Genomic DNA, 27,555 nt, shown 5'->3' on the forward strand with positions numbered 1-27,555 from the left:
GTCGGTACTTAGCTAGGCTTAATCCTTCAGATTAGGCCTTTTAGTTGGACCTGGGCCTTTGCGTTGGGCCAGGGTATGAACAGTGCCCCTACTTGAGTCCAAATTTTCTTTAAAGTTTGGGTTCAAGTACTTAACTCGGGTTCGTAGTCGACTTGCTTGGAGGAAACATGGGTCTTAGAAACCGACGTGATTTTCGCGACCTTTTGTTTCTGACAGTTACGTTAATTCAAGCGTCGTGTCCGTTGGGGAAGCATTGAGGGCTTTGGTAACGGTGCCATCTTATTAATGACTGTTCCGCTTTTACCATTATGCCCCTTAGCGTGTTTATAAATACTTTCCCCCTCTTTCATTTTTCCGTTTCTGCAATCTTTCAAACTTCTTCTTTCCTTGCTCGTGCTGTATTCTTGTGTTCGAAGATTTCTGTTCTCTCCAACCTTCATTTCTCGGATAAAGGTTAGTTTTTGCTTCTTTCACGTCATGCCTCGTGTTTGCATGCTTCGTTTTGTGTGTGGATAGGTTGGTCTGTAGGTTTTGGCTTCGTATCCCCTCTCTTTAGGGATTGATTTTCTTTTTCTTTTTCCCTTTTTGTAGGTTTCTGTCATCTTTTATATAAACAAAAATGGCTTCTGTAGACGTTCTTTCTCAGTGGGTTGATGTTACGGTCCTAGGGGAGGAACCGTTGGTTGATGCTGAGTTTATCACTCATCTTCGTACTCATCACAGGCTCTGTACTTCGGAGGAGGACGAGCCAAAATATGAACTGATAATCCCGGGTCCGGAAGACCGGGTTTGTTTTGGGAGAGTTAATGAGGCGGTCCCTCATTTTTTCTTTATGTATGAATGTATGATCACCCGCTTTGGTGTTTTTCTTCCTTTCTCGAATTTCGAGATATCTGTTTTGCACCACTGTAGAGTTGCCCCTACTCAACTTCACCCCAATTCTTGGGGTTTTCTGAAGATTTATCAATTTATTAGTCACGCTCTGGACTTTCCGACCTCTTTGAGGATTTTCTTCTTTCTTTTTCATATGACTAAGCCCTTTAGTAGGCTAAACAACAAACAGCAGTGGGTATCCTTCCGAGCCATACAAGGTCGGAGGATTTTCACCCTTTTTGACGAATCCTTCCATGACTTCAAAAACTATTTTTTCAAAGTGCAAGCTGTAGAGGGTCACCACCCCTTTTTCCTGGATGAACGTTCCTCCCCTCGCTTTCCCCTTTATTGGTTGCCGGCCTCCCCTTGTGAAAAGTATGGTCCAGATGACCTGGATGAGGTGGAGGCGGCTATTGTGGGGTTTTTCCGAGAAGTGTGGGGGAGGGCCCCATACTTGGATACTAGGAAAATCCTCCAAGGAACGCCGACTTTTGTTCAATCTCAACTAGGTAGTGCATGCATTCCTTATTTCCGAGTTGTTTCTGCCGACTTGAGTTTTACCGACTTGTAACTTTTGCTAGTTGTTTCTCTTGTAGATATGGCGAAGAAGAATGCTCAGGAGTCTTACCAAAGGGTTCAGGAGGCTAAAGCGAAGTCCCGGGCTAGGTCCGGGGGTGCCAAAGCAGTCATCTCTCCTCCTCCTCCTCCTCCTCCTCCTAAGAATGTGGGCACTCCCTCTCAACCCATTATAATTTCTTCCTCAAGTTTGTCTCGACCACTCCCTTCCGCCCAACTTCTTTCCGAGCCAGAGAAGAAGAAGCGCAAGACTTCAGAGTCTGGCTCTTCTTGGGATGGTGGGGTTAAGGCGGATGCTCTTGCATTCGTCCGAAAGAACATCTATCCTTTTATAAATATGGATGATGTTTCTGTTCGGAACCACCTCACCACTCTGGCCGAGGAGAGTTTTAGGGCGGCGGGTGTTTGTGGCAAACTTTTGGACATCTTTGAGAAGACTCCCCTCAGCTCTTTGGGGGCAACCTCGAAGGTTGAGGAGTTGGAGGGGAGGCTTCTTGTTTTTCAAAAACATGAGAGGGAGTTGAAGGAGGAGAGAGATAAATTGAGGGAGGAGAGAGATAACCTCCGGGAGAGGGAGAGCCAGCTGCAAGCCCAATGTACTATGGAGGCGAATTTGAGGAAGGCAGCCCAGGAAAGTTACCAAAGTTTATTTAGAGATATGGTGGCTGTGAGGAAGGATTTGATGAACTCTCGGAACGCTTATGCCGAGTTGGAGGACTCTATTGCCGATGGGGCCGAGGAGTCTTGGAGAATTTTCCTGGAGCAAGTCAGAGTTATCGCTCCCGACTTGGATCTTTCTCCTCTACATCCTGACAAGGTAGTTATTGATGGCGCCATCATTGATCCTCCTATCCCCGAGGTTGTTTCTGAGTCAGACCTGAAGACTCGGGGGCAGAGGATTATTGAGTCTCCTCCTCGTTCCAAAGATGCTCCAAGTTCTTCAACCGTTGCTCCGACTTCCTCTTCAGCTTCTCTTCCTGGTCCTGGTGGCGCTCCTCCTGAGTCTGCCGGTGGTGATTCCTCTACTCCTCTGAAAAGATGACTTTATTTTTTTATGGCTATATGGGGGTTCGGCCTGTGAGTCCCCCTTTTTTAAACTTATTTATGTGTTGTTGGTGGTTGTGCGAACAATGTTTCTTTGGCCTTTTTAGGCCGTAAACAAAGGTATTTCTGGCGAGTGCCCTTTTGAATAAGGGTGTGAAAATAAATGCCCTTTTTTGGATAAGGGTTTTAAGTTACCTTGCGCGTGCATGCTTTTCTAATTTCGAAAATCCGTTTGATCTCTTTCTGGAAACCTTTTTTGTTGGCTTGTATCATTCTTTCGAGCCTTTTTGTTTAAGGGCTTTTATGCAGCCTTTAAACTATTCTTAGGTTTTCCAATCTCTTTTTGTTATCCTTTATACTCAACTTTGCTTTGGTGAGTTTTTACGACTTAGGTTATTTTTGTGATGCGTTTTTCATCTACTCGGAGTGTTTCCGAGTTTGTCTACTCGGGTTCTTATCTCGACTTACGAGCCGGACTGTTCCCGAGTTTTTTACGATCAACTCATACAACCTCTTTACGCCGACTTGTGCCTCGTCGTTTTATCCTGACGACCATCTTAGGTCGGTTCATGGGATTTTCACGTTTTGTCGAGCTTAAGTCGGCGCGTTTCGTAGAAAGACTTAGAAAAATAAAGGAGGATATTATAAGAGATATTGTGAATGAAAAAGATCTTTATTAATTGGGAAGGTACCTTCTTGCTACTAAGGGTCTTGATAGCCTATTTTCCCTTAGCCTCTACTATGATGCCTCGTTAAAAACCCTTCTCCAGAAAAAACCCTTTTTGGGAAAAAATCATGAAGTTGGGAAAAGAGTACATCAGAGAGTAGAGTTTGCTTTTAACTGTAGTACCTTTTCATATTACAAGCATGCCACGACCTTGGTAGCTCAGTGCCATTCAGGTCGGTTACTTTATAATAACCTTTCCCTAACACTTCCTTGATTTTGTATGGCCCCTTCCAATTTGCGGCGAGCTTTCCTTCTCCTGATTTGTTGACTCCAATGTCGTTTCTGATGAGGACCAAGTCATTCGGGACAAATGTTCTTCGAATGACTTTCTTGTTGTATTTGGTAGTCATCCTTTGCTTTAATGCCGCTTCTCTTATCTGGGCACCTTCTCGGGCTTCGGGGAGCAAGTCGAGCTCCTCTTTGTGCCCCTGTATATTTCCGACCTCGTCATGGAGAATTACCCTTGGGCTTTGCTCATTGATTTCTATTGGAATCATGGCTTCTACGCCGTAGACTAGTCGGAAGGGTGTTTCTCCTGTGGCGGATTGGGGGGTTGTCCTATAAGCCCATAGCACCTGAGGGAGCTCTTCAGCCCAAGCTCCCTTTGCTTCCTGTAATCTCTTCTTTAATCCTGCCAGTATGACCTTGTTAGCTGCCTCGGCTTGCCCATTGGCTTGTGGGTGTTCCACCGAGGTGAATTGATGCTTGATTTTCATACTGGCTACCAGACTTCTGAAGGTGGCGTCGGTAAATTGGGTTCCATTGTCTGTCGTGATGGAGTAAGGTATTCCATACCTTGTGATGATGTTTTTGTAGAGGAACCTGCGACTTCTTTGAGCGGTGATAGTGGCTAATGGTTCTGCTTCTATCCACTTTGTGAAGTAATCTATTCCCACGATCAAGTACTTGACTTGTCCTGGTGCTTGGGGAAAAGGACCTAACAAATCCATTCCCCATTTTGCAAAAGGCCAGGGAGAAGTGATACTGATGAGCTCTTCTGGTGGAGCTACGTGGAAATTTGCATGCATCTGACATGGTTGGCATTTTTTCACAAAGTCTGTGGCATCTCTCTGCAAGGTCGGCCAATAGAATCCTGCTCGGATTACTTTTCTGGCCAGCGACCTTGCTCCGAGATGGTTTCCGCAGATCCCACTATGTACTTCCTCCAACACCTCGGTGGTTCTTGAGGTCGGTACGCACTTTAGCAATGGCGTTGATATCCCTCTTCTGTAAAGGACATTTCTCACCAAAGTATAATGTTGTGCTTCCCTTCGGATCTTTTTAGCTTCTTTCTCCTCCTTAGGGAGGATATCGAATTTCAGGTATTCGACTAAGGGATTCATCCATCCGAGGTTTAAACCGACTACCTCAAGTACCTCTTGTTTATCTTCTGTTTTTGATACGGAGGGCTCTTGGAGGGTTTCTTGAATCAGGCTTCTGTTGTTTCCTCCTGGTTTGGTGCTTGCTAACTTGGATAGGGCATCCGCTCTGCTATTTAGATCCCGAGTTATGTGTTTAACCTCGGTTTCTGCAAAGCGCCCGAGGTGCTCCAAGGTTTTTTTCAAGTACCTCTTCATATTAGGGTCCTTTGCCTGATATTCTCCGCTTATTTGGGAGGTCACCACCTGCGAGTCGCTGTATATCATCACCTTTGTAGCACCGACTTCTTCTGCCAACTTTAATCCGGCTATCAAGGCTTCATATTCTGCCTAATTGTTTGAAGCCGGAAATTCAAATTTTAAGGAAACCTCTATCTGGGTTCCTCTTTCATCTACCAATATTATGCCTGCGCCGCTCCCTGTTTTGTTGGAGGATCCATCTACATAGAGTTCCCATGTAGTCGGCTTTTTCTCTTGATCTCCTGCATATTCTGCAACGAAGTCGGCGAGGCATTGGGCTTTAATTGCTGTCCGAGTTTCATATCTCAAATCGAACTCGGAGAGCTCTATCGCCCATTGAACCATTCTCCCTGCAACATCCGTCTTTTGGAGGATTTGCTTCATGGGTTGGTTTGTGCGGACTCTTATTGTGTGAGCCTGGAAGTAAGGTCGTAGCCTTCGTGAGGCTATCACTAAGGAGTAGGCAAACTTTTCTAGTTTGTGGTACCTTAGTTCAGGGCCTTGTAGGACCTTACTGATGAAGTAGACCGGGTGTTGTCCGACCTCATCTTCTCTTATCAGGGCTGATGAGACAGCTCTGTTTGCTACGGATAGGTATAGGACGAGGTCCTTTCCCGGTATTGGTCGGGTTAAGATAGGAGGTTGGCTTAAGAATTTTTTGAACTCTTGGAATGCCTCCTCGCATTCCGGAGTCCATTCGAATTGGCATCCCTTCCTTAATAAGGAGAATAGTGGAAGGGATTTTAATGCCGATCCTGCCAAAAATCTGGAGAGGGCTGCAAGTCGGCCATTGAGCTGTTGAACCTCTCTCAAACAAGTCGGGCTTTTCATTTCTAGGATGGCTCTGCATTTATCGGGATTGGCCTCAATCCCTCTTTGCGTTAGCATGAATCCTAGAAATTTCCCTGCCTCGACCGCGAAGGCGCACTTTGCAGGATTTAGTCTCATCCCATGCAACCTTATGGTGTCAAAGACTTGTGAGAGGTCGGTTAAGAGGTCGACTTCATCCTTGGTTTTTACTAGTATGTCATCGACGTATACTTCCATTAGGCTCCCTAGGTGGGGAGAAAACACTTTATTCATCAACCTTTGATATGTGGCTCCCGCATTCTTTAACCCGAATGGCATAACCACGTAGCAATAGTTTGCCCTCGGTGTGATGAAAGATGTTTTCTCCTGGTCGGGTTCGTACATCGGGATTTGGTTGTATGCCGAGTAGGCGTCCATGAATGATAAGTATTGGTACCCCGAGCTGGAGTCCACCAGGGTATCAATACTTGGTAGGGGATAAGGGTCCTTAGGACATGCCTTATTCACGTCGGTATAGTCGACGCACATTCTCCATTTACCATTCTGTTTTTTGACTAGCACTACATTGGCTAGCCATGTTGGGTACTCGACCTCTCTAATAAAGCCGGCTTCCAGGAGCGCCTGTACTTGCTCTTCTACTATTAGAGCTCGTTCCGGGCCGAGCTTGCGTCTTCTTTGCTGTACAGGTCGGGACCCTGGGTAAACCGAGAGCCTGTGGGACATGAGCTCGGGATCAATCCCGGGCATGTCGGAAGCCTTCCATGCGAAGAGGTCAGAATTAGCTCTTAGGAGTTCACCCAACCTTTGTTTTAGGGTTTCCCCTAGGTTGGCTCCTATGTAAGTGTTTTTTCCTTCCTCCTCACCGACTTGTATCTCCTCGGTTTTTCCTCCTGGTTGGGGTCGCAGCTCTTCTCTGGTTCTTGTGCCGCCTAGCTCTATGTGTGGACTTCTTTGCCTTTTCCTCTCAGATTTAGGCTTTCATTGTAGCATTTTCTTGCCAATTTTTGATCTCCCCTCACCGTTGCTATTCCTCCTGGGGTCGGGAATTTCATGCAAAGGTGGGGAGTGGATACCACTGCTCCAAGGCGATTAAGGGTAGTCCTGCCAATTAAGGCGTTGTAGGCTGACCCTTCCTCAATGACTATGAAGTCTATGCTCAGAGTCCTTGATTTTTCCCCTTTTCCAAAAGTGGTGTGAAGGGGCAAGAATCCCAGTGGTTTTATCGGCGTATCCCCTAATCCATATAGGGTGTCGGGGTAGGCTCTCAACTCTTTTTCATCTAACCCTAGCTTGTCGAAGGCGGGCTTGAAAAGGATGTCCGCCGAGCTTCCTTGGTCTACTAGGGTTCTGTGGAGATGGGCATTGGTTAGGATCATAGTTATCACCACGGGATCATCGTGCCCGGGAACTGTCCCTTGCCCATCCTCTTTTGTGAACGAGATAGTGGGGAGGTCGGGTGACTCTTCCCCGACTTGATAGACTCTTTTGAGGTGTCTTTTGCGAGAGGATTTAGTGAGCCTCCCTCCCGCAAATCCTCCTGAGATCATATGGATATGTCTCTCTGGAGTCTGCGGTGGTGGGTCTCTTCGATCCATATCATCTCGCTTCCTCTTCCCATGGCTGTCCGACCTCTCCATGAGATATCTGTCAAGCCGACCTTCCCTGGCCAGCTTTTCTATCACATTCTTAAGGTCGTAACAGTCGTTAGTGGAGTGACCATATATTTTATGGTACTCGCAATAATCGCTGCGGCTTCCCCCTTTTTTATTTTTGATAGGTCTAGGGGGTGGCAGCCTTTCAGTGTGGCAAATCTCTCTGTATACATCCACTATAGAAGTTTTTAGAGGAGTATAAGAGTGATATTTCCTGGGCCTCTCGAGACCGAGTTCTTCCTTTCTCTTGACTTCCCTTTCCTTCTCCTTAGATGAGGGAGGGGGTCCAGGTCGCCAACTCAGGTCTCTTAGTTTTGCATTTTCTTCCATATTGATGTACTTTTCAGCCCTTTCTTGTACATCACTTAGAGAAACGGGGTGTCTTTTAGATATGGACTGTGAGAAGGGACCTTCTCTAAGTCCATTGACTAACCCCATTATGACTGCCTCTGTGGGCAGGTCTTGGATCTCTAAACATGCTTTGTTGAACCTTTCCATATAGGCTCGCAGAGATTCTCCGACCTCCTGTTTTATTCCCAGGAGGCTCGGTGCATGTTTTACCTTATCTTTCTGAATTGAGAACCTCATCAAAAACTTCCTTGAGAGGTCTTCAAAGCTAGTGATTGATCTCGGGGGAAGGCTATCGAACCACTTCATCGCTGCTTTCGATAAAGTGGTCGGGAAAGCCTTGCATCTCGTAGCGTCGGAGGCATCAGCTAGATACATCCGACTTTTGAAGTTGCTTAGATGATGCTTTGGATCCGTAGTTCCATCATAGAGGTCCATATCAGGGCTTCTGAAGTTCCTCGGAACTTTCGCCCTCATTATGTCCTCGCTGAAAGGATCTTCTCCGCCCGAGAGTTGATCTTCTTGTTCGTCGCGGGAGTTGTGACTCTTGAGGGAGGATTCTAGCTGTAAGAGTTTTCTTTCTAACTCTTTTCGCCGCTCCATCTCCTCTTTGAGGTACCTTTCAGTTTCCTTTTGCTTCTCCCGCTCTTGCTCCAATTGTTCCAGGCGGCTGTGGACTAATCCCATTAGTTCAACTACGTGGGACGGTCCGCCTTTCTCTGATTCGCGCCCGTCCGAGGAATTTACCTTCGGGTTCTTCACTCCGGAGGTACCCTCTCTGTGTTGATTGTTATCTTCCTGGTGTAGGGCCAGGTCTTCGTCGTTATTACCCATGCCTAGATTCTCTTGTTCAGAATCTGTTTCCGCATGACCTTCTTCGTGGGATCTGTCCGCCATCAATGGATGATCTCTCGGGTTCCCCGGCAACGGCGCCAATGTTACGGTGGGTAACCGGAGATTAATAAGATGGATGGCGTTTTGGTGGCCCAAACGTAAGAAGGAGGAGGACTCCGGATGGATCTGCAGCTCGGGAGGCTCCGTCCGACTTGTTCGCGTGGATGAATGGGGGGTGGTACCTGCAAAGACACTCCGATGCCTAAGTTAGCAAGAGTGTGAGCAGGTCTAGAGAGTATTGGGCTTAGAGATACCTGAGGGATGTCAGTGTATTTATAGTGGTGAGCCAATAACCACCGTTGGAGTAGTGCCGTATCTTTAGGGTGTTGACCGTCCCCATTATCTTGGGGAGGTTAAGATATGGCTTTATGAAGCGGTTAGAGAGATTTTAGGGGCGGTTACTCATTTGAATGAGTGTTTATCTGCCAGCTAATCTCACATCCGACTTCTTCAGACCAAGTCGTGGTTGATACCGACTACTTACATGGAAGTCGGTACTTAGCTAGGCTTAATCCTTCAGATTAGGCCTTTTAGTTGGACCTAGGCCTTTGCGTTGGGCCAGGGTATGAACAATATTGTTATAAATTAACGACGGTTTTATAATTTAAATATTATTGTAAACAATTTAGTGACGAGCTTGTCAACGGTTGCTTAAAATCATTACTAAATTCATTGATGATGTTTAAATTAGCAGCGCTTTTTTAATCGCCGTAAAAAAAATATCGTCGCTAAACAATAAAAATAACCATAAAAAAATGTTGTTTTAGGGTAAAATATTCATTTAAAATAATTTTACAAATATTATATTCTATATTATTGATCGCCAAAATATACCTTATTCACAAAAAAATATAGCAGGTGTAATTACAAGTTTATGTAGTGTTCAATTAGTTACTATTATTTTTAAGAACACATTAATAAAAATGGATCTTATTAATTTCATGTGATTATTTCAAAAAATATGTTAAATTAAACTTACTTACACACAAAATTGTTTGGTGAAAATTAGGGGAAGTCGACTTCACATGAAGTTGATATCTGAGAGTCGTTAGATAAAAATTTAGTCAAATCAGCCAACTCATTTAACAGCTTTCAGATATCAACTGCACGTGAAGTCGACTGTATCTGAGTTTCTACCAAATTTATTTTCCAGTGATGGACATAATAAAAACTAAATGTTACACTTCCTGCTCCACAAAAAGTAAAACCCATTAGGCCTCACATCATGACAAAGTGCATGACATTCTTGTATGCCACACAAAGTGATGAAATTAAAATCTTACTTGAAATACAACCAACCAACATTATTACCACTAACAATGCAATCATGCATGTGCATGAGAAAGAGTATTTATACTAGTTTATTTATTTATTAAATAGAAGGGGGGTCCTTTGGCTAATTAAAAATACTTGAGGATGAAGATAGTAATTAATTAATTATTTATATAAAAATGTACTACTTTTACTACTTGTCTTTTGAAGCCTGTCAAATTCAAGATATTTGTGAAACAAAACAACAATGGTAACCAATGGGTTTGAATTAAGTAAAGAAAGTGGGTTGGTTGGGAATCATTTTCTTTGGTTTTATTTGTTTGGACTTCATCCGATTTCAATTTCAATGCCACAAATAATGAAAATCTCAATGCATTGGTCGGCAAAGTTTTTATCACCATACACGTACTACCATTTCAATGGATTTGTTATTGTTAAAGCTGCGCTTATTGAATAGTGTTGGACTACTAGCTAGTAGTAGGAATTTAATTTTTTAGAATAAATAAATAAAAATACACATAAAAAAGTCTAAAATGAATAAAAATATACATTAAAATATATTTAATTTTTTTTGAATAAAAATACATCTCAGGTTTTATATATTTACTACTAACATGATATTTTTGTCTATTAAAATCAATTTTTAAATTATATTTTTAGTATTTATAAATTTTAATGTGTATTTTTAGTCATAATAAATTTATTTTATATGTATTTTTTTATCTATTTACTCATCTAAATTTAATAAGCAGGAGCAGAACTATAGAAGTGAGCTAGAGAGCTAGACTTACTCCAATTAGGTAATATCAATGTTATGTCATAATTTATTATTTTCTACTAATATTTAGTACATTTTAAATTAAAATTTTTAAATTTTAAATTCTAATAGTATAAAATCAAGATGTTAATTTAAAATATTAATTAATATTAATAAAAATATTAATCCTCTAACATTTCTGATGTTAAAATTCGAGTTACAAAAATTGAATTTGATTCAGTATTGAAGTTTACTATTTAATTATTAAAAATTAAATTTAATTATAAAATTAATTTGATTCATTAACAAAAAAAATTCGAGTAGTGTTAGATTAGTAGTGGTGATTAATTTTCTAGGCTTAATAGATAGAGTAAAGTACCAATCCGGTCTCTGTCCATTTTCCAAAATGTCAAGACGATCCTTAACCAAAAACACGTTCCAATACGGTCCCTAACCCTGTACTTCGTCTGCCAATCCGGTCCCTCCGTCACTTTCACGGCCAAAAGTCGACGGAAAATGCTGAGGTGTGAAGGCAAAAGAGTGACACGGATGGCTCGGATGGTTATGTGGAAGATGGAATCCTACGTGGCTAGATGAAATAGACAGGGGCCTTTTTGTCATAGCCCACAACACAAAAACGATGGCGTTTTGAGGGTTCCAGGCGTCGTTTGTTTTCGCGCCTTATACGTTATCCCCTAAAGACCCCTTGACTCTGTAATACAATTACATTCCAAACCCTAGCAGACAACTCTCTTCTCCATCAAGGCAGTGGTGACTGGTGAAATTCTTGGTGACAAGGTTGCTGACGAAGCTCTTGACGGAGACGTAGACGGTTGTTGGACGGCGCTCTTGAAGGAAGTTAGACGGTTTGGCACACAGCATTGATTGGTGAGGTAGGTGTCGTTACTGTCCCTTTCACTGCTTTGCTTGTGTGTGGTCCTCATTCTACGATTGTTGTTTTCTTTCAGCGTGGGTGGGGTAGAGAGAGATTAAAAAAGTGTTTCTGCTGCCATATCCTAGTAGTTTTATGTATTTAAATAAAATGAAAGTGTAGAGATGAGTTAAAAAAATAGTGATATGTGGAACAGATTATTAGGATTGGTTGTTTAAATTTATGTAAGATTGAAGAAACTGTATTGCATGTTTGAATTTTTTATTTAGGAGTTAAAAAATTTTTATTGGCCTTTTCCAGATGTCTGAATGTCTAGTTACCCCTGTGTTTCACCATGGGGGGAATTTCATGAAGGACAGTGAAGAAAATCTTACCTACATGCATGAAAAAGTTCATAGGTGGCCACCAATGGATGTTGACCTGATTAATTACTTTGATTTGGTTGTTTTGTTTAAAGAGTTAGGCTATGTTGAGTTTAAGGGAATGTACTGGTGTGATATGACTGCCTCTGATATGGAATCTGGCCTTCATGCCATTCATGGGGATAAAGAAATTAACGAACTGAGGGAGGGTATTGATAAGAACAGGCATACAGATGAATTTTACATCTACTTTGATCATCCTGTGGACTTGCCAGAGGTAGTTGATGAGGGGTTTGTGGAGGAGGATGTGATTGCCAGTGATGGCAATTCCCTTGTGTCATCATCATCTTCCTCGGATGATGGATACGAAAGCGCTGAAGATGAGGCTTACAAACCGCCTCCTCCTGGTTATGAGTCTGATAATAGTGGGAGTGATGACAGTTTGAATAAGAAGAAGAACAAGCAGAAGAAGAGAGTTAAAGAGAGGATGTCACCTAAAGGAAGAAAAAAAACTGGTGTGGGTAAGAAAAAGAGGACTAAGTCAGCAGAAGATGGGCCAAAGATGTCCCCTAAAACAGCTAAGAGAAGGGCTAGTAGGAAATACTCTGGTGCTAGGAGAAAACATGTGTTAAAGGAGGGGCTTGGTAGGCAAGGTATACAGGGGGAGAACAGTGGGCCTGAGCCAGAACTGGAAGGCTCAAGAAGCTCCAGACAACATGGGCCTGCTGGGCAAGATACAACAAATGCTGCTAATGGAGCTGAAGCCCATGTACCAGAGGCAACTGCAGCAGAGCTGGATAGTGAGTATGAGAAACCTTATGAGTATGAAAGTGAGGTGTTCAACAGTCCAGTTTCATCTGGGGATGAGGGTAGAACAGCCTATGATACCTTTGATGAGGACACTGAATATGGTGAGGTCGAATTTAAGGTTGGACAGTTGTTTCCCACCATGGAGTCATTCAAGAAGGCCCTGAAAGATTATTTTGTGTACGAGGGTAAAGATGTTTTATACATTAAGAATGAGAAGTTGAGGGTGAGAGCAGCTTGTGCAGGTGAAAAATGTCCTTGGCTAATTTTTACAAGTTGGAACAGTTCAAAGGGTTGCTTCCAGGTCAAAACTCTGTACAATGAACACAATTGTGGAAGGAATTTTGGTAGCAATTTGGCTGATAGAGCATGGGTTACTGATAAGTTAGTTAAGAAGCTCTTCACAGAGCCTGATCTGAAGCTAGGTGCAGCCAGGGAGCATATCATAGATGAATACAACGTGAAAGTGAATCTTAGAATGGTAGCTAGAGCATTGAAGGTTGCAAGAGAGGTTGTCGTTGGGAGTGAAAAGGCACAGTATGGAAAGACACGGGATTACCTGATGGAATTGCACAGAAGTAACCCAGGATCAACTGCCTTGATGGAAGTAATTCCCCAACTTGAATCCCTGCCACTATTCGATAGGTTATACATTAGTTTAGATGCCTGTAAGAAGGGGTTTAAGGAGGGATGTAGGCCACTGATAGGATTGGATGGCTGCTTCTTGAAGGGTCGTTATGGTGGCCAGCTTCTGAGTGCGGTGGGCCAAGACGTAAATAACCACTTCTATGTCATAGCATATGCAGTGGTCCCGAATGAATGCAAGGAGACATGGAAGTAGTTTTTAACTTTACTGAAAGAAGACTTGGGTGAAGTTCCACAGCATGGGTGGAACTTTATCTCCGACCAACAAAAAGTAAGTGGATTATGTTAAGTTAGTTGACAAGTATACTTTGTTATCAAAATGCAATTATTTTAAGTTAATTACATGTTCTGTGTAATGTCACATGTTCAGTTTACCTTTTAATGATAATAAACATGATGAAATTGTGTTATGAATCTGCCATAGGGTTTGGAGCTGGCAATAAAGGAAGTGAACCCTACTGCCCATCACCGAAACTGTGTTATTCATATTTGGAAGAACTTTATTAAACATTTCAAAGATGAACAAACAAAGCAGATGGTATGGGAGTGCTCTCGTTGTACAACAATTCAAGAATTCAGAAGTGCAATGGAGAAATTAAAGAAACTGAATGAAAGAGCCTGGGAGTATCTGCAGAAGTTTGACCCGGGTGTGTGGTGCAAGGCCTACTTCAGCCATGGGCCCAAGGTTGATAACATAACGAACAATATGTGTGAGGTGTGGAACGCCAAAATTGTTGAATATAGGAAGAAGCCAATTCTATCAATGTGTGAAGACTTGAGGTGTTATATCATGAGGAAAAGGGCTATGCACAAGAAGAGACTGGAGCACCACACTGGTATATTGGCCCTTGTGCAGCAGAAGAAGCTTGATCAGTTTATCAAGGCCAAGAGTACCAAGTGGAGAGCAACCTGGGCTGGTGATTCTGATAGAATACTGTTTGAGGTTCATATGCAAAGGCACAAAGTTTGAGTAAATTTACAAAGCAAGACATGTACTTGCAATGTGTGGCAGCTAACCGGTATACAATTCATCATCCTATATGACTAGTCTAGTTAACAAATGTAAAATCTTTAACTAGTTAGTGTTTTTTTAACAAAATCTGTGTGCAGGCATGCCTTGTAGACATGCGGTTGCAGCCATGGCTAAGATAGGGTTGAAGCCAGAGGAATTTGTGCATAAATGGCTCACTTTGGATGCTATTAGATCAGCCTATTCTGTCTGCATTAATCCAGTTAACAGCGAAGAATACTGGAACCCAACTGATTCACCACAGCCACTACCTCCCCCAATCAAGAAAGCTGCACATCGCCCAAAGATGAAGAGAAAAGTTGATTATGTGGAGACGGAGATGAATTCCCACAAGGCCAAAAAGTCATTCGAAGTGACTTGTAACAAGTGTGGCCAAAAGGGTCATTACTATAAAACATGCTCCAACCCACCCAAAGACCCAAATTGGAAGCCTATGACGAAGAAGGAAAGGAGAGGTTTGAAGCAGTCTGCTCCAGCAGTGGACTCTGCTAGCACCACACAGGTATGCCTCCTACAGGGTTCGATTTGTCATAATTTTATAATGGTTAAGGATTTAAGTGTCACATGATAGATTGATTAGGTATTTAATTGTTATAGCAAAGATTGGTTAGGTATTTAATTGTTACATGAAAGATTGATCCAATATTTAAATGCCTGTTTTGTATGATGATCCACATAGAACCAGGTTGGTGAGGAAAACAACATGACTACTAGTGTTGAAGGAACAATACTGGACCCTGTGGTAAGTAGTTTGTAGGGTTAATTTGTGTACATGTTTTCATCATCTTTATTGTTGACTCTAAATTGAGAAAGAGTACTATTCATGAATGTAGACAAAGGCAAAAAAACAAAAAAAGAAGCTACCTAAATCGACATCAAAGGAAGGTACAACACTGGGACAAGGAGATGAAATTCCTCTTTCACAGTCTGCTCCCCAACCAGAAGTTGTAAGTGCCTAGTGTAGTTCACAATTGCATTGTAAATAGTAATGTCTTAGTCTTAATTTTTGTTTCATATAATGAAATCCTGTTGGTTTACAGGGAGCATCTGACATCCCCACCTTCAATAACCCACCTTCACAAAGGATGAAGCAACCAATTGTTAGGCCACCAATCTCCTCCACCTTTGTTCAAGGGTCTGTGGTAAATCAAATTCCTCCAACCATAGGATCTCACTTCAGGCCTCCCACTCCTACCAACATGGAAATTCCACCCAACAATGATACTAATGTTCCTACTGGATCAAGCATGCCTAAACCAAGTCAACCACATGGTCTTAGTGCCGAGACAATGGCCGCAGCAGCTTCCGGAACTACATCAAGACTATTCAAGTTTATCCCCACTCCTGGATTTAGGCCTCCTAGGAAGAACTAGAAGTGTGGTCCTAGATTTATATCTAGTTAAAAGAAGACGCTGACTTTTTGATAAACTAGCTTACATATAGCAACCATAAACAGTTTTTTGCTTTCTGTTTTCATAGCATATGTGAATTAAGGGTCAACAATACTGTTTTTATTTTGGTGTTGCTGATGTTGGTATAGGGCTATATATTGCCCACTTTTGGGGTTATTTTGTGAACAATATGTTGACATTTGGTGGCTGTTTGCAGTTGTTAATGTTACATACTACTATAAGTTATTACTGAATTGCTTTTTATGGTATGAAAGGATTCTATTATAACACATTCTACTTTTTTTACACAATGTCCCTTTTTCAAACAACCAACACAATTGTTTCATTTAATAAACTCGGATACAATACAACTAATTCACCAATAGGAACTTCCAACACAAAACAAACCAAATACACTAACTATCCACTATCCACTCTAAAGGAGATAATTTACACATACAACTCCAAAGACAAATATAACAACTATCAATGGATGACTAAACCACCAATTACACTTATTGTGGCTAGAATTTTTCATCTGCAACTCTAACCCAGAAACTCTATCCTCTAGCTTTGTCAGTTTCTCCTCCATCCAAACATCTGCATCCAAAAAATTGTTTTGCTTTCGATTCCGAGCATAAGGGTTGCCATCATTTATTTGCTCCTCTTCAATCAGTGAAACATATTCATCCAACCATTGAAAATATTTGCAACCACCTTGTGCAATCTGCACAGTAACAAGAAAGTAAACTCAAACTATTAATGCAGAGATGCCTGCTACAGATCTTGGGATGAATAGCAAGATAATTAACTGTTTCATACCTTAAAATTTGGGCATCCAAAAAATAGCCTCTTAGGGTTCGACTTTGTTGATGATATGAATAGAATTGCATGAATCCCACAATTGCATTTCGGGGCAACAAATCTTTTCTTCATCCTGGCTCCAGCACTACCAACGGAGCTCACAGAAATACTCCTACCCTCATCGTCCGACGCATCTCTTCCAATCCCACGATCTCTGCTGTTGCTCATGGTGGTATTGGTTCCATACACGAAACAGGGAACATAGAGGACCAGACTCGTCTAAAAACGACGCCTGGAACCCTCAAAACGCCATCGTTTTTGTGTTGTGGGCTATGATAAAAAGGCCCCTCTCCATTTCATCTAGCCACGTAGGATTCCATCTTCTACATAACCATCCGAGCCATCCGTGTCACTCCCTTGCCTTCACACATCAGCATTTTCCGTCGACTTTTGGCCGTGAAAGTGACGGAGGGACCGGATTGACAGACGGAGTACAGGGTTAGAGACCGTATTAGAACGTGTTTTTGGTTAAGGATCGTCTTGACATTTTAGAAAATGGACAGGGACCGGATTGATACTTTACTCTAATAGATATATAATAAGACTGCTAAAAGTAAATAGAACTAAAATATTAAATAAATACATATTTTTTTTATATAATAAAAATTTACTTTTCTTTATACAATAAGGTAAACATAAAGAACTGTACACCCAAATTTTTTTCAAAACATAACAAACTTTTCTTAAGAATATTTTTTAAACACTTTTAATTTATTTAATAATATGTAACAACCATATTAACTTTATACTAAAATTAATTATTAAAATTTGTTATTAATATAAAATATATATTAAAAATAAAGTAAACAATATATATATATATATATATATATATATATATATATATATATATATATATATGATGACCGATTTTAGTTGCTGATTTTAATGTATAAATAATATTTTTGAATACTTAGATATAAAAACTTACTATACTATTTGTGAAACTATTTTAACAACTATATTTTCCAAAATTTAATTAGACCCGTGAAGTCATTGATATTGGGGAACCAAGCACAATTAAGTTTGATAATGATAATAATAATAATAATAATAATAATAATAATAATAATAATAATTAATATTAATAATAATAATAATAATAATAATAATAATAATAATAATAATAATAATAATAATAATAGTGCGTTTGGTACACTCCTTTCAATTCGTAGGATGATAGGAACACGCTACCGTGTTTTTGTTAAACGGTGAATACTGGTAGGATTTTGATAGAAAATCATCTACTCCTAACGTTATTTGTCACCTAAATATTTCAACTTTTGTTTTGATATAATTAACTTCGATATAACGTTAGAGTATTGACTTTTTTTTTCTTTTTCAAGGTTATTTCCGAACAAATATCAACCTCATAGAGTTGTAAAGTTCAAAGTATCTTCAAGTAAATATAAGGTTCTTGTAAATTACAAATCTATCACATGTAGGTTCTCGTGTACATCACAAACATTTTACTTTACGTATTTGTAGTTGTAGTTGAAGTGGAAAATGTGGCTCAAGTTTGTTTCTTTATTTTTAGTATTAATTTGGGTCATAGAGTGCCAATTGGGTAGGTCTATCTAACTATATATACCTCTCAAAATTATATAAAAAAATCAGTCATTAAATTATTTATCATACATATTTGTGTATATTTAATATATATTTAGTATTTTAATATAGGTTTAATTATTTTTGTTAGTTCTTATAATTTTATCAAATTTTTAATTGAGTTTTTATACTGTTTTAATTTTGTAATTAAGTCATTTTTAATGTAAAATATTAGAATTAACTGAATATTTTTTTGTAAATTGAAGGTATTTATAATTAAAAACTTAATTAAATCGTTGACCGCATGTATTTTGATAAAAATATTATATTAATTTTAATATTTTTAACATGAAAGGGACGTAATTACAAAATTAAAAGCAATATAGAGATCCAATTGAAAGAAAAAAAGTATAGAGATTTAATTAAAAATTTAATAAAATTATAGGGATCAATAGAATAATTAAACTTTTAATATATTTTATTCTTATTTAATTACTGATTTCTTTTAACAAAAATAACATAATATAGTTGATGCATCTCTGAAGTTGATCGAATGGTTAGTTTACTTATTTGTTTAAGCTAATATCTAATGAAGTTTGAATTCCGTTTTGTGTATGCAGCAGTCCATTAGTTACTAACAGACCCTTAAATAAAAATTAAATCGATAACAAATTGATCTTTAGCCTATCAGACTGGAAAAACCGTAAACAAAAAAAAAGTTGATGCATCCCTGTTTTTCCAAAGATTTTGACAAAGGAGATATCTTATTTTGGATATATCTCTAGTGCCCAAATTGGGTGGAAGTGATTATAGCAAGTTGACGTGTTATATTTCATTTTCTCTCTTCTTCTTCCACCTAAGCTTATAGACTTGTAGTTCGTTATATCTGCAATAATGCCAAACTACATACAAGCTCAACATAAATGTGGAAACATAACAAGAATGAAACTAACACCACAAGGTTGTTTCTTAAAGAATGAAATCACAACATATTGTTCACCTATATATGTCAAATTAGAAGGAGAATACACAATCTTATAAATATACTAAAACAAGAACATCATATGTGGTAGTTATATGCTTTACAATAAATTAAACCCTACTAAAGTAACGTTACCTGAGAAGTAAGGATAAGATAGTTAACCTTATGGAGCCTTTATGTGTTTAATTAATTGCTATGCCACAAAAATGTGTAAAAATATGTTTGTTATTTTTGTGTTTTTGGGTTAGGATTGGAGAGAGGCAAAACTGGAAGAAAAAAAAAATTGACTAATCATTAACTAAGAATTAAGAATCGGGTTAGAATTGGAATGTTTTTAAAATATTAGAGATAAAATTAAATTAAATTAAAATATTAAACATTAAGATGTTTCTAAAATTTTTAAAAAATATTAGAGATAAAAAATATATTTTATATTTACATTCTTTTTATTTTTGTTAGTTTATTTGTTTATTTTTGGCTTTCATTGAACTATGATATTCTGACTCTATTATTAGAAACTTGATTATTAACAAAACAATTATACTAGGTGTACATTAAAATCAATCATTAATATAAAATATATATTATAATATAAAATAAAAATTGAAAATATATTAAAAAATATATATTTATAAACAAATTTATGATAACTGGTTTTGATATATACATTGTATAAGTCTATAAGAATTGTTTCTATTATATAGAATTAGATGTTTGCCTACATTTTTTTTGGTCAAGCTAGTTATGGATTGGAACAATCTAAGGTTGGCCAAACAGTTATTGGGCTTATAGGCCCAATATGACAAAGACCTTTCAAAGCAAGAACGAGAAAGTGGTTGAGCTGGCCCAATTAACCCATAACACTAAAAAAGGTGACGTGTTACAAATACAATATCCATTGACCAAAAAAAAAAAGAAGAGTTCAAGTATGACAAGGAAATAGAGAAAGACAGAGAGATATTTTGGTCCGTCAGATCCAAGTGTACCAACCAAAATCAGAACCGTCCATTTTCTTCTCTCTTGTGACTCTGACGCCACTTTATTATAACACTATTTATATTTACTTTCACTCTAGAATAGTTTTTGGTTCTTATTCTCTGTTTTCATTCACAGTCGCACACGGTGGTTTTGAGTGGTAGTTCACGGCGGAGAAAAATTCAAAAGAGTGAGTTTCTGTTTTCGGTTCGAGAAATTGAGAAGAAGATGTCGGGCGTGACGAACGAGGAAGACAAGAAGCCAACGGAGCAAGGTGGAGCTCACATCAACCTCAAGGTCAAGGGTCAGGTTCGTAATTTTCATTCTCCTCTTCGATTCCAGATCCATTTGTTGTTGTTGCTGTTGCTTTTTCTTTTGCATTATTTCAAAGTTTAGTTTCGGGTTTTTTTTTTGTTGAAACATTGTTTTAGGGTTTTGAGCTCATGGTTTAATTTAAAATTTGTTTAAATTTTCTGGATTTGTTTGAAGTTTATGGCGGCTGATGAGCTGTTACGTGATCAAATTTGTGCTGATGTTTTGTTTTATTGTTGTAAATTTGAGATTTTTTAACATGCAAGTGAAAGTAGAAGCTGATGAATTTAAAATTTAAAAATTCGTAGACAATGTTTATGAACTGATCAGGTTTTAAATTTAAGTTTTTTATTTTTAAATAGAAGATGTTTGAATTTGTGTGCTTTTTATGCAACTTCAACTAAATAGTTGTTTCTATGGGTGGTTAACTTTTCTAAGTAACTGCATGTTTGAATTTCTGTGTAGAAAAGCTCTGGATCATGGTTGTGGCCAAAGCTTTTCCCTATTGCTTTTGCCCAAACCCTAGTTTTGGAGTTGCAAACAGAAAATCCAAACATGTTAAGGTAGATAATGGAAAGTTACAGATAGTTAAGATAAGAATTCTCAAATGGAAACTTTGCTAAGCTGCATCAAGGGCTAGGGTTGTTAATAACATTGTTTTAACTTTGAAAAAGATTCATTTAAACCTCTTTGTTTGGTGCAAATTGTGAATATCAGTATGGATCTTGTGTACTTCTTTTTGTATGTTTTTGTTGTGGTCTTCAGAATCTAGGTGCTCGATTGCCAAGCCTCTGTTAATTGCATATTTTGATAATATGAATAGTAGCTAAATTTTATACCCATGGCTCATAAGGTTTATCTATATCCAGATTCTGATATCTTATTATCTAGGCTTGTCAAAATGTTTTCACTATGTGATGAGATAATAAAATTAGAGATGTGAAACAACTTGAATAACGTTGAGATGTTCTTGGATGTTGTAGGATGGGAATGAAGTGTTCTTCAGGATCAAGAGAAGCACTCAACTGAAAAAGCTGATGAATGCATACTGTGACAGACAGTCGGTGGATTTCAACTCCATTGCTTTCCTGTTCGATGGCCGTCGCCTCCGATCTGATCAGACTCCAGACGAGGTATGTATTTGCTATTATATGTTATATGAATTCAGCTTAGGTTCTGATATGTGTTTAATTGGATCAATCACTTATGGCTCTACATGAATGTTTCTACCGCAGCTCGAAATGGAGGATGGGGACGAAATAGATGCCATGCTTCATCAGACAGGAGGTGCAGCTGTCTGAATGATGCAGCGTGCACGGCAGTCGTGTTTTCGACATCCTCGGGAGTAGAATTAGGTTAATTAACTAGTAGTGATGCCTGAGAAGCATCTTCTATATCAGCTACTTATTATACTGCAGTTTCTGGCTGACTTGATATGCTAATCGTTTGCTTTTGTTCACAAGAGTGAGAGTATTGCCCTTTACTTATTAAGAAAGCTTATAACCAATATACGAGTGTTTTAAATTCACTATCTTAAATAATCTATGATACCATGTATTATTTTATGATATTGTGGCTGGTTTGCTTGCTTCCCATATCCTCAAGAAAGTGATCTCAAAGGGAACCCAGATGGATATGTGAATGACCTAATGGCCATGTCAATGATAGTGTGATTAAAATTAAAAAAATTAGGGGATGACAACTTCTTACATGACAATATTCAGCGTAGACCTAGAAATGCCCTGTGTGCCACCTGCCGGTATTCAGCTTAGACCTAGAAATGCCCTGTGCTGCCACCTGCCGATATACAGCTTAGACCTAGAAATGCCTTGCGCCGCCGGCGACTGGTGTTGGGGAATGAAGACGGAGGAAAGCTAAGTTCGGCTGCCATTACCTCAGCCGCATCACTTCCTCTGATCACCATGAGATGGCATGGATCACAACTACCTTCCATTTCACACGCCGTGTGTTCGATCAGAAGTTGAGAGAGGAGGTTTCTTTAACTGAGGGGAGGGATCTGTATCTTTGATTGTGAGTGTGAGCGTAAGGCTGAGAGAAGAATACAACGTGGATGGGGGCTCTTATGAAAATCGATTAATTTATGTAGTTTTGAAATGGTATGGTTCGCTTTGGATTGTGTATGAAAAATAAAAATTACTTAGAAAGATGAGTAATTCTTTCATTTTAAACAGAGGATATTGATAATTAGTTTAGATTATTCGCACATTGGGCTATTTTTTTTTTTTTTTGCCGCTTTGAACTATAAGGGCTTTCTTATCTAAAACATGTAGCTTACAAGCATATTGGTTCTCTGATAGCATTATATAATACAGTACTTTTTGAAGACCATTATGGACGAATATTAAAAACTCAACATGGTATCCTGTTAAAAAAACTTGACCCATCAAGGTTCAGAGTCTACAAGCGAGCATTCAATAATAAACAAATTTTCTCATATTATATTTTAGGAAAAATTATATTCGGTCGCCTAAATATTCAGATATTGCAAATTAATCTCTAAACTCTCTCGAAATGTATAAAGGGTTAGATTAATACACTGTTTTTGAGTTTAGCTTTAATGTATTAACAGTCTAAAATATTTTATCACATTATCTAATTATATCCATTTTTATAGATAACCATGTAGTCAAAATAAAGAGTGATTATTTTTGCTAATGCGACGATATATAATTGGACGCAAGTATAAAATTGTTTTATAAATTATATTGACAGTCCATCAAAATATTTTTTTTTATATATGGAAAAAAGAGTAGTTATATAGGGCATAATTACCTTAGAAAGCTGAAGAAGTCTCATTCAACCAACCAATCCATATTTCAATTTCATATATATGCATGGGCAATCACAACAGCCCCATGACCCCCTCAACCTTCTTCAAAAAATTCTCTCCCCAATAAATACATAAATTTATTTAAGACTTTACCGTTTACAATCGCCCATACCAAACACACCGTATATATCCCACATAAAAGAGTAGTAACACAAAACAGGGAGAAACATAGAAACAGAGAAAAGAAGAAGAAAAAAACATGAAGAAGAAAAGATGCTGTCTAAGAAAAGAATGCATTGCTTCGTTCCTAATAATATTGATGAAGACAACATTCTTCTTCCCTTGTGAGGCATTCAACTATGGCGAAGCCTTGTCAAAGAGCCTTCTCTACTTCGAGTCACAGCGTTCAGGTCGCTTACCTTACAATCAAAGGGTCACTTGGCGCCACCATTCTGGTCTCACCGATGGTCTTGAACAAGGGGTATGCATATTAAACATCACATTCAATTCTCATTCTCCGACATGTTCTTATGTTTTTGATTTTGTAGGTGGACTTAGTTGGAGGATACTATGATGCTGGGGACAATGTTAAATTTGGGTTACCCATGGCTTTCACCGTCACAATGCTCTCATGGGGTGCCATCGAATACGGCGAACAGCTCGCAGGTGCCGGCGAGTATGTTCACGCGCTTGAAGCCATCAAGTGGGGGACTGATTATTTCATCAAGGCTCATACTCACCCAAATGTGCTCTGGGTTGAGGTAATATGAATCTTCATCAATCTCAGTTCACATTATTCCATTGAGACTAAGGGCGATTTTGGTTTGTATTTTTATTTTCTGTTTTTATTTCTGAGTGTTTTTTAATTTTTGGATTTTGTGAAAAAACAGTCACGAAAAAAAAAATACTTAAAAACTCAACTGCAGTTTACTTCATCTGAAGTTAGTAGTTGAGAGTCGTTAGATGGAAATTTAGTTAAATTAGTCAAATTATCTAAAGACTCTCAATTATCAAGGATACTGAGATTTTATCATCTTTATAGTTTTTATTTTTCTTACAAAATTAAAAAAAAAACAAAAAAATTGAGAATAAAAACAGAAAATAAAAAAGTATCCTAATTTTTTCTATTGTAATCAAAATTGGTCATCACACGCGCCGTCGTTGAGAGTGGGATAATTCTTCCAAGTTCACAGTGGGAAATAGATTCAAATATCGGAAGAATCAACGGCTTCATCATGAGCTTGTCTGCAGTATACTCCTACTCGCCGTACCGGCGCGTGTGATTAAATTGCTTTTCTTTTTTTTTCTCCTTCATTAATATTAATATGATAATAACCGCCGTTAATTTTGAGTTTCATGTAACTAAGGTGTGAAGCTATATTTAATTGCTGCTGTGAATTATAAAGCTTCAATTTTTCAGGTAGGTGATGGAGACACGGATCACTATTGTTGGCAGCGGCCGGAGGACATGACAACATCTCGGCGAGCTTATAAGGTTGATGCAAACAACCCCGGCTCGGATGTTGTCGGCGAAACAGCGGCGGCATTGGCGGCGGCTTCCATTGTGTTTAGGAGAACAAACCCGCACTATTCTCAACTACTTTTGCATCATGCAAAACAGGTATGTTAGTTAGCTATACCAAGTTACAATTTTTACATAGTACTACTATTCAAATCCCATAGATGGATTAGCTAATAGAAAAGTTATTTTAAAATCTAATCATGGTTAGTTGGTTTTAACATGTCACACACACATTATTACGAAAAATGATAAATATATTCATTATATAAAATAAAAAAAGTATAGGTAGATAATGAAAATACTAAACTATGTGAATAATGGATATATTGGATGTTTAATTCACTAGGTATACGGATGGTTATTCTAATATTAAAATTTACATGGATAATTTAGGGATGTAGTGTATTTTTACTTTATTGATCTCATTTTAAAATTCGTTATTCACAAAAATTATTGTCTATCTAACAAAGTTTAAATAAAATAACTGTTTAAGTTTAATTTTAATACACTGTGTATATAATATTATAATTTTACACGAATATCCAACTAATTTATACATTTAGATGACTTTGTTTTATTAGAAAAAGTAGAGCGACAAATAAACTCCAGAGAATTTACCATTTTGATAGAGTAGTAGTTTAAACTAAGACTTTTACTCTAATTATATAGACTAATTTAAAGATAAAGTGTCTATATTTATTATCTTAAATAATTTTATTATTTACTTTTTGAAAGACTAATCTGTCCAACATATAAATTCTCATAAATTTATTTGTCATTTTATTCTATTAGAAATATACGATTGATTGTGTGTAAAGAATTAAAATGAAATTCATAAAATAAAATGTAAACTTATCCAAAATGAAAATCAAAGAGTAAGTACAAAAAGTTAGTGAAAGAAATATTTTTGTACTTATATTGAATGGATTGTGTTTTGCAGTTGTTTGAGTTTGGTGAGAAGTACAAGGGGAAATATGATGAGAGTGTTGGAGTGGCAAAAAGGTATTATGCTTCAGTTAGTGGGTACATGGATGAGTTGCTTTGGGCAGCAATTTGGCTATATAGGGCCACACAAAAGGAACAATATTTGATGTATTTCTTGGACAATGCCAAACACTTTGGTGGGACCACTTGGTTCATCACTGAATTCAGCTGGGATGTTAAGTATGCTGGTCTTCAAGCCATTGCTTCCATGGTAACTGCTAACTAACAAACATCTCTAAAAATGTTCAGTTTAATAAAACAAGCCATTTGCTATCCTAAATAAATATATTTTTTAATAAAATTTTAAAATAAAAACATAAAATAGCGTTTGTTTTGAAGTATTGAGACAGAAACTGAGACTCAGTATCATATTTGTTAGTTTAAATATTGGTACTAAAATTTCTGTCTCTATTTCCAAAATTTTAGTATTTCAGTACCTCCAAAAAGTAGGGACAAAGAGGACTAAAATTTTTAGAGATGAAGACTGAAACTTTAATAATATTTTATACATAAAATACTCTCATTTTAATTAATTAATTCCAATTTTATCTTTTGTGCAAATTAAATTAAAATTTCATTCTTGTTTTAATTTCTGTCTTCCATTTTGCACTAAACAAAATATTGAGATTTATTTTAATTTTTGTCTCTTAATCTCTGTTTTTCTGTCTCTGTCTCTACCAAACGTTACTTAATATTTATTTATTTTTTTCCTTTATCATACTAACATTTTTTTTAACAAAATTGGCAGCTCTTGATGGAAGAAAAGCATAAGAAACATGAATTGATACTCAAAGAGTATCGATCAAAGGTAGAGCACTACCTTTGTGCATGTCTTGGTCTCAACCAAGACAACAACACTAACGTAGACCGCACCCCGGGCGGTCTACTATACATCCGCCAATGGAACAACATGCAATATGTATCGACGGCCACATTTCTTCTAACGGTTTACTCTGATCATCTTCTAGCCGTAGATCAAAAGCTGACGTGTCCAAAAGGAGTAGTGGGTCCCAACAATCTCTTAACATTTGCAAAATCACAAGTTGATTACATCTTGGGTTCGAATCCAACGGGTATGAGCTACTTGGTAGGATACGGTACAAGTTTTCCAATGAGGTTGCACCATAGGGGTGCATCCATTGAATCATATAGAGGGAACAAGGGTTTTATAGGGTGCACTCAAGGGTATGATAATTGGTATGGAAGGCATGATCCTAACCCTAACATTCTTGTTGGGGCCCTTGTTGGGGGCCCAGATATTAAAGACAATTTCAAAGATGAGAGATCAAATTACATGCAAACTGAGGCATGTACCTATAACACTGCACCACTAGTAGGGGTTTTTGCAAGGTTCCATGTATCACAAACTCATTTTCATCACAATTACAATGATACCTTTCTGGTAGCTTCTAGTTAAAATTAGTTATTGTTATACTCATTTTATATCGTATACTAGATCAACTTATTTTACCAAATGAGTCTAGGTGAAAAAAGTGTAAATTTTTACATTATACTTAGTTTGGCAATTAAAAAATGTTGCTCAATAGTGAGAGTATTTTGTTTCTCCTTTGGACTTGGACAATTTATACTTGAATTTTATATGACTTTAATTTTGATGCACTGACATTTTAAAATATTTTATAATTATAATAATTTTATTACGTTATTAACAGTATTTTTGATAATTTCTGTTAATTTTTGTTTATAACTGTATTTAATGAAAGTGTCTTTGTAGATGTGTCTAACAAAAATATATTTTTTATGACTGTGTCTAATAAAAATGTTTTTATAAATATATTTTTTAGATGTGTCTCTTTATACACGTATTTAAAATATAATAATTAATTATTGTTGGTAATAAGTTGATATATTGGTACT

At 37.8% G+C, this 27,555-nt stretch overlaps 2 protein-coding genes across 2 annotated transcripts; both read left to right on the forward strand.

Moving 5' to 3' along the window:
* The first annotated feature begins 20,083 nt into the window (after nt 1-20,083).
* LOC112701921 (small ubiquitin-related modifier 2) lies at nt 20,084-21,945 on the forward strand. Its single transcript, XM_025752725.3, has 3 exons — nt 20,084-20,377; nt 21,364-21,513; nt 21,616-21,945. Exons 1-3 carry the CDS (start codon nt 20,297-20,299, stop codon nt 21,679-21,681), a joined length of 297 nt encoding a protein of 98 aa, XP_025608510.1. The 5' UTR covers nt 20,084-20,296; the 3' UTR covers nt 21,682-21,945.
* A 1,341-nt stretch (nt 21,946-23,286) lies between these two features.
* LOC112701923 (endoglucanase 11) lies at nt 23,287-27,326 on the forward strand. Its single transcript, XM_025752726.3, has 5 exons — nt 23,287-23,652; nt 23,720-23,932; nt 24,592-24,792; nt 25,634-25,888; nt 26,426-27,326. The coding sequence occupies exons 1-5, from the start codon at nt 23,431-23,433 to the stop codon at nt 27,092-27,094; spliced, it is 1,560 nt and encodes a 519-aa protein (XP_025608511.1). The 5' UTR covers nt 23,287-23,430; the 3' UTR covers nt 27,095-27,326.
* Nucleotides 27,327-27,555: the final 229 nt, after the last annotated feature.

The sequence above is a fragment of the Arachis hypogaea genome, chromosome 7 (assembly GCF_003086295.3).
Source record: "Arachis hypogaea cultivar Tifrunner chromosome 7, arahy.Tifrunner.gnm2.J5K5, whole genome shotgun sequence".
NCBI classification, from domain to species: Eukaryota; Viridiplantae; Streptophyta; class Magnoliopsida; order Fabales; family Fabaceae; genus Arachis; species Arachis hypogaea.